The sequence below is a fragment of the Mercenaria mercenaria genome, chromosome 4, assembly GCF_021730395.1.
Source record: "Mercenaria mercenaria strain notata chromosome 4, MADL_Memer_1, whole genome shotgun sequence".
Classification (NCBI taxonomy): domain Eukaryota; kingdom Metazoa; phylum Mollusca; class Bivalvia; order Venerida; family Veneridae; genus Mercenaria; species Mercenaria mercenaria.
The window spans coordinates 8,319,693-8,331,327 of NC_069364.1; the positions used below are offsets into that span (position 1 = coordinate 8,319,693).

The window sequence follows — 11,635 nt, forward strand, 5'->3', positions numbered from 1 at the left end:
TGGATTTTTTACCAACTTTTTACCCATTGTTGTTTTTCCTTCTCCCTGTGCACCTTTTATTACTATTATACCTTTTTCATTCAGTATGTCTGTCGCCCTTTGGAAAACACTTGTCTTGACAAAATAAGGGTCACCCAAAACATCTGAAAGTTCTCTCCTTGACCGTTCTGTATTAGAAAATAAAGGCTTGTAGATAAATTACTACAGTTAATTAAATGGCACAATCAGTTAGCTGTTGGTATGAAAAAAGCTGTCTTAATCTGGCATTATGGTATTTCATTAATTTATCGTACATTAAGTGGAAACACACGTTATGCCTATATGCAAAAATAGGTACCACATCAACTATTTCAGCATGGAACTAACAAATGCGTTTGAAATGAAGACGAATGTATCAGGACATGTTTTAAACTTTTCCTAATGCATCAGTTATACTTAAAGGTGTAATATTTGATAGTGTATCGTATGATCTGAGGTCATTCCCTTCTAAATATGCTATTATACTTTTTCTAGAAAATTATTATCAGTTAAACTTACCCAAGGCAATATCTGAAAGCACAAAAATAAAGTGTTTACTCTTCCCTTATTTAATGTGAAATACGCTGAAAATACGAGATCGAACCTGTTGTAAAAAAGTGAAACATATCATTTTACCGTTTCAAATCATAACATTCCTAGAGTACGAAAGAAAAAACTTACTTTTCCGATGAATGGATTTTAATACATGCGTTACAAAAGCATTCAAGTTCTCTTTTGATAATCACAATTCTTACCGCTAAGACTGTTACTTTGCAACGTTTTCATCATTTCGTCCCCGAACGCTTTATCCATGGCAGTCCATTCCTCCAGTTTCAACAAAAGCTCTTTCTCAAATCGTTTGTCTAGACAGTCATTCTTAAGTATTTCTAGCTTTTCTTGCAGACCAGGCATTCCAGATCCAAAACGCGACAACACCTTACCGTATATAAATAATGTTTCTAGCAATGCAAGTTTACAAAGCAACAAGCTATAGAACACAATTCGAATAGGTATAATTTATCTATTTTAACGAAGTTATCTTTAAAATGGGTACACAGTTTTCATTACTCAGTCGACAACCTGTTTTCTCTTTGGTCTCACTATTTATTGTAACTATATAAACAATCTACAAATATTATATAGGAAAACAAAATATACATTGTATGACGGTTCCTATCTAAAATATTTCTTAGTATCAACATGCAGATCTAAGATAGACTACTGTCCATGTAGCTATGATTGTAAATGGTTCCAATTACTGACATTTTGTAAGATGATAACTTACAGATAATTTCAACATTTTTAGAAATATTTGATAATCATGAAAAGTGGTACATTACATCAGAAACTTCCTTCCATTTTGTTTCAAACTGAGCTTCGGTTAATCCTCCCACCTTCGGTGAATGCATTAGCTGAAAGAAGAAACCGTAAGTACATAAAATGACATTTGTTTTCCAAAACATTGAACATCAAAAAACGTTTACAAAAAGAAAGCTTACATTTTATTAGTTTGTTAGGGTTATCCTAACAGTAACTTGATTTGGAATTTTGTACTTTTACCAGACCTCCATCAAACGAGACATGCTATGTGGAATCCGAATACGTCATAGATACACTACTGTCATAATTACCCTTTTATTACATACCTACAAGTTTTGTTTGTTTTCAATTAACCAAACATTCATAAAGAACTCATGTGCGAATATAAGAATTTATTGTACAGACAAAATACACTGTAAGATTTCCAACCAGTGCAATACGAATTTTAATTTTTCTGTCAATTTGTATTTGATTGTGAAGAAAGAAATGTTTAGAAGTATATAATAATTTTTCATACTACATATAAACCAAAAACAGACTGGCTTATCTTATCTATAATTAAATTTGTCTAAATCAACAACAAGATACCGGAATGTTTACTCACTTATAAATATATTATTCCAGGCCGCATAAATTAGGCAGATCATTTATTTGGCCAATACATAGGTTGCTAATTCACATTTAAGAAGTTATAGATCACTTATTGGCACCCTAAGCGTTGTCTTCCCTGCGTCATGTACCGATACATTTAATGTTATTATATCTGTAAATCATCAACATACTTGCAATGTTAACAACTTTAATCAGTGCCTCTATAAAGTTTCCTTTTCAATTTAAAAATATGCTCTTGTAAAAAGCTATACATACTTGTATTAATATGTATTATAATTAAGAGTACATTGACAAGAATTACCACATTTGATAACTTTACTGTGAGTATATCAAATAATTATAATATACCAGCATGTTTTATATAAGAAACAAGACTTGTCAACAGTCACTGAATAATTTATGCATATCGGCTTACCTCATTCCTGAAATCCCTTAAACGAACGATTTCTGCTTCTACTGAAAAGTCCGTAGGAGCCGGTTTATTTCCTGTGTGCCATATTGGGTCACCTTTCTTTGCACACAGAAGGGTACGATGTAGCGCCACTAAAAGAGTCATGTCGTAATCCTTTGATGATGTGACACCAGCTCCTGTACTTGGATAAAGCAATTCATATTGCGCCTTCGATATAATATTTTTTGTTTGCAGCTGATATAACTCTAATTTAACTGTCGTATCATTGAGATATGTCCTTGGGGTAGGAATATCTCTGTCGAACCTATACATCAGTACTGCACCTCCTCCGTCAACAACAAGATGGTAGAGTTTACACCTTCTTGTTTCTTCTTCAGTCAGATTCAGAAAGGCTGCTGACATTTTTTTCAGTTATTCTGAAAAGAATCAGACATCTGATACGTTACGTTATTTTTTTTGAATAACTGAAAAATGAAATTAAACTACATTATATTATTATATCATCAAGAAAATTAAACAACAATTATAGCCATACTATGGTCAGTTCTTCATAGTAAAAGTTTATTTGTACTTACTTTGTGAATTTAAAAGATGTTTAATTAATTATTTCACATTATTATAGATAAAACGGTATAAAAAGACTGGGTGATGTTACTGCTCGTTTTGGTTTTAGGTTTACCTCAATGTATCTGTTAAGGTGTAATGATTTTTCTTACTGATATCTTAAACAATAATCATTGAAGACTGTGTCGTTCAATTTCATTGCAATCTGTCAATATTTGGCGACAATATAAATTAAAAAACCGTATGAAGTTGAAGTAAATGAATCAAATTTCGTAGCTCTTCAAGGACGACTGGGTGTAACAGCTAATCTGAGGTCCCAGAAACCACAAAACTAAAACAGTGATATTAGATTTACACCATTTCGCGCACATGCTAAAACTTAAACAAAGATCTTGAGTACAGTAAAAGAATCTGACGAATCGCTTATTGCAAAACATAAGTAGATTGAATAATTGAATTATGTTCTTGAATGTTGTGGCAAAATTGTATAATTAATGTGTAATGCATAAATTTGTCTGTATGCTATGGCAAGCAGATGTTTCACCAAGCGCTATAAAACGTGTCGCCATTTCACGATTACATGGTTTTATCAACATCACGTGATATGCTTTGAGGTGAGAAATCTTCAATCAACATGTCCGTAGTGCGGTCAGAACTCCTACTGATTTGAAAACTCAACAATGTAAAATGTCAGTTAAATATCATCAAAACACTTACGTGCATTCCTTATGGAGACATAAGTAAATGCAAGTGAATAGACGACTGCTTTCAGAGCGAGCTGGTGTGTTTTGTAGACCTAAATGTGTGCACACATGGTTGAAATATCTAGCGCATTGTTGAAAATATGAAACTTTACATGCGCTAAGTTACTTTCATGTATTAAGCCACGATGATTGAGAACTGTAATGGCAAATTTACGATGTTGGATTCAGTGTTGTTATATTTTCGGTCTTTTAGGATCATGGAGTCCATTTAGAGTCCATTTAATAGATGTGCAATAGAGTTCCGCTTATGCCGGCGCTCGGGGGCTTGGGAGGTTTTGCACATTTCATTACCTCTCTCATGAACAGACTCAATCAAACCGAGTCTGCTATTATTCTGTTTGGTTGCATTCTATGCTTCCAAATGATCTTTTAACAGATTTTATTATGAGTAACGTGATCACTTCTCTTTGGTATCGAAATAATTACAACGGTAAAAATATCTTAAATGCGAAACCTTTGACAACTCGACAGTGAGGATTTTACCTTCAAGCACTGTGCGACCATAATAGCAATTAGTTAAGATAATGGGTAAAAATTTCGAATTTTGCAGTGAGGCAATAATTATTAAAAAAAAACACTGGTGCGAATGATATAGTTTTTTGTTATAAGGGAAGGACGAAGTTTATTACCTCGTTGCATAATATGAATTAAGAATCTGTTCCGTTCCTGAAATTGTTTGCTGTTGTTGTTGTTGTTGTAATTAGTTCGTAGTACAGCAACATGCAAATTTATTTTTAACTCAAACATTTGAACATTTACTTGTCGGTCGCAAACTACTAATTTCGCAATATTGCGCGACTAATATAATCGTTATTTAAGAAATAATAAGTTCTCAAACGTGGTTTATCGTAGAATAACCCGAGTTTTTGAGTTCTTATGCGTAAGAATATATCACGAAGACCGTAGGCCTAAGTGAAATATTGTTTCGCATAAGAACGAAAAACTCGGGTTATTCTACAATAAATCACACTTAGGAACTTATTATTTCGATTCTAACACGACATACTAGTATCAACAATGTTAGAACTAGATGCCCACGGGCAACATGTCGAGCCCGCCAGCTGTCAAAAGGACTGGGAGTTGCACATGACACTCCCTGTCTCATTGAGGCAAACATTTATGCCAAATAAAAAAAAGATTGCAAAAAGTTACAATATAAGTTATTTAAAGTAACAACTAAAGGACGTAAATCTTAAAAAAAAAAAATATTCTAAGTCCACACAAAAATCCTCACAAGTAGAGATAGGTCAAACTTCACCTGAAAATTGGATGTAACATGCATGTTGTACTACAGAAAAGTGGTCTTGATTTTTCCCTACGACCAGTAATAAAAAAGTTCCAAATATAAGCTATTTATAGTAACAACAAAGGGAAGTAATTCTAGGATCTTGCGCATGACACTCCGTCTCATGATGATGAACAATTGTGCCAAGTTACATCAAAATCCCTTTATGCATCAAAAAGAAATGCTCCAGACAGAGTCATTCTTGTATCTGACTTTTGACCTCTAAGTGCGACCTTGACCTTAAACCTAGGGACCTGGTTCTTGCGCAGGACACTCCGTCTCTTGATGGTGAACATTTGTGCCAAGTTACATCAAAATCCCTCCATGCATGAAGAAGAAATGCTCTGGACAAAGTTGTCATTCTTGAATCCTTTGACCTCTAAGTGTGACCTTGACCTTAGACCTAGGGACCTGGTTCTTACGCCTGACACTCCGTCTCATGCTGGTGAACAATTGTGCCAAGTTACATCAAAATCCCTCCATGCATGAAGAAGAAATGCTCCGGACAAAGTCATTTTTGAATTTGACCTTTGACCTGTAAGTGTGACCTTGACCTTTGAGATAGGAACCTGTGGTTTGCGCATGCCACTCCGTCACACTGAGGTTAACATTCATGCCCAATATAAACAAGATTGCTCCATGCATGTCAAAGTTATGGTCCGGACAAACAAATCCGGACGGACGCACGCACGCACGCACGCACGCACGCACATACACCGAACAGCCATTGGACAACTATGTCTTCGTACTGCAAGTGGGCTCGACAAAAAATGGTGACTAGTTTTTACGACCGTGCTACGCACCTGGATCGGATGACGTCATTGCACGCGAGTGGTTTATTGCAGAATAACCCGAGATAGATTTGCTCTAAATGTATGTAGGTTATTTGCTTGTCGTGTTAGAATAATCGTTAATTCTGTAGATAAGCGATATCGACCCTCCACTATCTAGATCTGTGGGTTCCCATTACCTGCGATTTATTTACGTTTAGGATTTCCTACACTGAGCAAAAAAAAAAAAAATCAAGTCACCGCGCCGAATAAACAGCCCTCACCAAACCCAGACTCACAGCACGCGGACGTGCACTCGACAAGCACAGACCTGTTAGTAATTTTAAGAAATGTTCTTATTTTTTATCTAAGACAAAAACTTAAAATACATGTAGTATAATGGTTTCTGTAGATAAAGGTTTTAGTATTCTGCAAATAGCAAACATATAGAGATATATTGAGAATTTAAAATCAATCTCAATGTTTTTCATAAGTTTCTTAATGCTATTAAATATTCCGGTGTAACATAACCATAACATAAAGATTCCATTTTCGCTTTTGACTTCCTAAAATATCTTGCTAATTTCAAATCAAGTTAAGGCTTAGTAAGATAGGATTTTTGATATACTCTTCGCAGATATATGAATATTGATTTTGTAACTAAATAAAAAAACATTTTACAAATATTTACCGTTGTGTTCGCATTCCGTGTAGTGGTTGGTCTAGAATGAATTTTCTTCCTCTTTCGTTTTAATAGTATTGAACGAATCTGGGTCTTTGGCAGCGTATTATTTAATTGCATTTAACAATCAATTTCAGAATTTCCAAATTACGACCGAAACTGTTCAATGTAAACCGGGAAATGTTTTTTTCATTGACGGACATTTATTATAAAATTGATTAATACTGTATAGGATAGTGAAAGCCTGTTTGCCTCAAGTGTGATTTGGTGTGTATCGTAGACCATAAGGATGAAACATACGTACATAATTGAAATAATTCAGCGCCGAGCTGAAATACATTTAACAACTCATAATTGGTTTACAAATATTATGGCAAATTTCGAATATTTAAGAAAACAGTGATGCGCGTGTACGTGAGCCTGTGTGTCGCTTTTGTGTGCGTTCATACTTGAACTGCTGTGATGTGCGAAGCTTGCGGTTTTGAAATGTGGTTTTTTCTTTTAAGTATCCATCCTTCTTACTCCTTTAAAATCCCCCATCTCCCATTTTTCTTTACGATATCATCATTTTTATATTGTGCGTCTTGATGCATAAGTTTGCTATATCTTTCCACTGCAATTTCTATTTGTACCGATGTGAGCTCTGACCGTGTTACTACCTTTGCTCTTATTCCTGGGAATCAAACGTTGCCGTTCTCGTTTTCTTTAAATTATAATAGATATGTGCCATAATGCCTTTGTTTTCTGGTTAAAACAGATAAATTAGCTGTCTAAAATTTAGGATATGAATAATTTCTTACTTACAAAAGCATTACTTTCAATATTGCATATGCAGTTATATACTCAAAGCCATAAAGCTGAATGGTAAAGTGGGTTAACTAAACCAATGAAAGTCAGCACTATCATAGGAATAACATATTAATGCGTATACGTTTAATAGGTTTATTTTCGCGCTTAAAGACCTATACAGTATGACTGAATTAAATCAAACTTTTGCCTTTTTAGCGCCAAATGTTACATCGACGTGGTGTCAGGTATTCTCGATTACACGGAAATGGGCATGCGTGATCAAAAATGCAAACCTATGTGAGAATATTGGAAACAGGATGTGTGTGTGTATGTGTGTGTGTTCGGGTTTAACGTCTTTCGCAACAATTTTTCAGTCATATGAACGACGGTGTCTACTTGTAGCAGTGAGCAAAATGCTCAACATTATAGTGCTGCCTCACTAGATTATCACACCGTAGACACATGACATGATACCCCACCCAGTCACATTATACTGACACCGGGCTGACCAGTCCTAGTACTATCCTCTTAATGCTGAGCGCCAAGCGAGGAAGCTACTAGTACCGTGTTTTACGTCTTTGGTATGACGCGGCCAGGGATCGAACCCACGACCTCCCGCACTCGAAGCGGACGCTCTACCACTAGGCTATCCGAAAATAAGATAGGTAAAAGTCATTAATATATTTGATTTTCATAACAAAACGTGAGGCAGCCATATTGTAAACAAAGACAAATGACCTTTCATGCTAAACAAGAGGATTATGTTGATTCGGATTGTGAAATACGTCATGCATAATAACAAAATGTAAAATGATATAACTGTTTCGTTCCCGAACTTGTTTATTGTTGTGTTATTAGTTTGTACTGCAGCAGTATGTAAATTTGTTCCAAAACATTTACGCTACTAACGGTTAAACAGGGTGGATAGGCGATAGAGCGACCTTGTACTACTCAGGTTCCCATTAACTGTATTCTATTAACGTCTGGTATTTCCACTATGCAAGATCTATTTATAGCCGAAGGTTATATTTATTTTTATTTTGTTCTATTGAATGCTTATACCTGTGCAAGTATTTAACTCTAACGTTACTTTAATTCAAAATAGCAATTCATTAACATTTACGATCGCACTGTTGCACTATTCATACTTTTTCATATCTTTTAGAAAGGCCGAAAGTGTTTGAACAGTGTTACAATATTGGTAGTGCAAAAAGTAATATGTCCCAAGGAACATTTTATTAATGTGTAGACGTCTAATAAGTGTGTAAAATTTCGTGCCTAAGAACTATACAATATGCAGTAGGTGTCAGTTAAATGTAACCAAATTCTGTTATTTGATTTCGACTCTAAAACGTATTTATATTAAATGGTAGATCAAATGTAATTGCACTCTTTCTTGGCGCTTATATGGCGCAAAATGATACGTCGGGTGGTGTCAGATATTCGTGTTTAACGGAAATGTGCATCAAGACTCGAATTGAATGCACACTTATGCAAAATATAGATAAATTAAATCAAAAATAGGATAATATTTAGAATGGAATTCATATATGAGTTATATTCATAGCAAAGCATGTGGTAGCTATATTTTAAACAGACAAACGACCTTTCAAATGTGTTACATCTACGGCTGTCGATTTATACAGCATTTTATGCTAAAGAAGAGAAGGATTTTGTTAATTTGGATTGTAAAATACGTCATGCATAATAATAAAATTTAAAATACCTTTTCTCTTACAGTCACCTAAGTATGCAATTGTAAGCTCGGGCATCTGTCCGTCCGTCATTAATTCGTGTCCGGAGAATAACTTTACAACCATAAAAGGTATTGACTTTAAACTTGGCATATAGGTAAATGGATATAGGACAATGTACAAAGCGCTTGAACCGGCGCTGTAGTTAAGGTTAAGGGCTCCAATTAAGCTAAAAGGTCAAAACTGTCCATATTTTGTGTTTGGAGCATAACTTATTAACCAAGCAAGGTACTTGCTTCGAACTTGGATTGTAGGTTTGTGATAATAAGACGATGTGCCGATTGCATCAATTATGTTGGCAGAAAGGTCTACCTTTACGACCCTGCACTGTTAGCTGTTTGGTCAGTAAATGTTAAGTGAACACCCCTCAAATATTCAATGGTATAGCCCAAATGAAATATTGGACCAGTCCATTTTAGAAATTCAGCAGGCTGAAGGTCAAAGGTTATGGCATGAACGTGTATGAATATGTGTAAGTTTGTTTGCAGCTTATTTACCAGGCGTTAAAAAGCGTGTCGCCATTTCACGATCATACGGGTTAACTATTATCACTTGATTTGCTTTTCTTTGATAAAATTCCTGCCGTAATATCTTTAATCGGAAGATCCGTTGTGCGGTCGGAACTCCTATTTGTAAATTCAACATTCAATATTTCTAAACACTTACGTGCATTCTTTATGGAGATATGGGTAAACGAAAGTGGATAGACGACTGATTCAAGAGCGAGCTGCTGTGTGTGTAGACATAAATATGGTTGAGATATCTAGCGCCTTGCTGAAAATATAAAATTTTACATATACTAAGTTGCTTTCATGTATTCAGCCACGATCGACTGATAACTAAAATGGGAAATTTACAATGTTTAGAAGTACTGTGATCAATTCCCTTTGATATCTAACCAACTAATTACAACGGTAATAATATCTTAACTGCGAAATCTTTGACAATGCGACAGTGAAATTTTTAACTTTAAGCACTGTACGATCAAAGTAGCAACTGGTTGAAATAAAGTATAAACATTTCGAAATTCCAGTGAGGCAATGACTAAAACAACTAGCGTAAATAATTTAGTTTTATGTTATAAGGGAAGGACTAAGTTAATAACCCCATTGCATAATATGAACTAAGAAACGGTTCCTGTAATTGTTTATTGTTACTGTAATTAGTTTGTACTGCAGCAGCATGCAAATTACTTTTAACTCAAACATTTGAACATATACTTGTCGGTCGCAATCTACGTCATTCGAATAATTGTGTGATTTTTTTTAACAATTATTCCTGTAGACAGGCGATATCGACCGTCTACTATCTAGATATGTGGGTTCCCATTACCTGTATTTCATTTACGTTTAGGATTTCCTACACCTGAGCAAAAAAGAAAAAGAAACAGCCCTCCCAAAACCGCAACTCACAGCACGCGGACGTGCACACGACCAGCACAGACCTATTAGTAATTTAAGGAATGTTCTTATTTCTGATCTAAGACAAAAACTAAATATATGTAGTATGATTTCCATGGTTTCCGCATGTAAAATCTTACAAAGTTTTAAATATTCTGCAAATAACATATAGAGATATATTCTGAATTTAAAATCAATTCAAATGTTTTTTCATCAGTTTCTAAATGCTACGAAACATTCCGGTGCACCTTAACGATGAAATAACATAACGATCCCATTTTTGCTTTCGACTTCCAAAATATCTAGCTAGTTTCGACTTACTAAGATTGAAATTTAGATATACTCTTTGCAAATATATGAATATATTGATTTTGTTAATAAATAAAATACATTTTATAAATATTTACCGTTGTGTTCGCACTCTGTGTAATGGTCGGTCTTGGTTACGCGTAAGCTCTTTCGTTTAAACAGAATTGAACGGATCTGGGTCTTTGCCAGCGAATTATCTAAATGCATTTAACAAATAATTTTAAAATTTCCAAAGTATGACCGAAACTGTTTAATGTAAATCATGAAATGTTTTTCATTGACGAACATTTGTTATAAAATCTAGCCATTGGTATATGTAGGATAGTAAATGCTTTGAGATATCTGTCTGTAAAATAGACGTACGCACGCACATGCACACGCACACGCACACGTACACGCACACGCGCGCGCACTTGAACAGAAATAATGTAAAAAGTTATTTTCGATATTATTAATCTTGTTCATTTCAAGATGACTAATTACTCTTGTTAACTGCGCTGACGTTTCAAATGGAGTGAAAGAGAAAGTAACCTTCGAAATATACATTTTTGTAAGTATAAGAAAATGATAAAATGAACTGTTATTAAATCAGAAATATTTTTCGTACTTATTTTGTTAGGTTTAACGTCGCACTAACTCAATTTTAGGTCATATGGCGACTTTCAAGCTCTGATGGTGGAGGAAGACCTAAGGTGCTCCTCCGTGCATTATTTCATCACGAGCGGGCACGTGGGTAGAACTACCGACCTTCAATAAGCCAGCTGGACGACTGAATTCAACGCACCGAGAGAGGCCCGAACCAACATCGATGAGGGGCAAGTGATTTTAAGTCAGCGACCTTAACCACTCTGCCACGGAGGCCCTTTACATAAAAAATAAATAGTATTTACTTTTGTATTACTCTTAATTTTTCTATAGTCTAGGGCAAATATTTGCCAACCTGGGCCCAGTTGTTC

At 34.9% G+C, this 11,635-nt stretch overlaps 1 protein-coding gene across 1 annotated transcript; it reads right to left on the reverse strand.

Moving 5' to 3' along the window:
• Window positions 1-726: 726 nt before the first annotated feature.
• Window positions 727-10,811, reverse strand: LOC128556191 (E3 ubiquitin-protein ligase DZIP3-like). Its single transcript, XM_053540341.1, has 5 exons — window positions 10,778-10,811; window positions 9,637-9,744; window positions 2,366-2,778; window positions 1,359-1,430; window positions 727-954 (listed from the first exon to the last, which is right to left on the reverse strand). The coding sequence occupies exons 3-5, from the start codon at window positions 2,762-2,764 to the stop codon at window positions 742-744; spliced, it is 684 nt and encodes a 227-aa protein (XP_053396316.1). The 5' UTR covers window positions 2,765-2,778; window positions 9,637-9,744; window positions 10,778-10,811; the 3' UTR covers window positions 727-741.
• Window positions 10,812-11,635: the final 824 nt, after the last annotated feature.

Excerpts from the sequence above, each read along its gene's own strand:
- LOC128556191 (XM_053540341.1), bottom strand. The coding sequence starts at position 2,764 with ATGTCAGCAGCCTTTCTGAATCTGACTGAAGAAGAAACAAGAAGGTGT. Across the intron at positions 1,431-2,365 it reads TAAGGGATTTCAGGAATGAG|CTAATGCATTCACCGAAGGT; the intron begins GTAAGCCGATAT and ends TTCTTCTTTCAG. Across the intron at positions 955-1,358 it reads AATGGAAGGAAGTTTCTGAT|GTGTTGTCGCGTTTTGGATC; the intron begins GTAATGTACCAC and ends ATATACGGTAAG.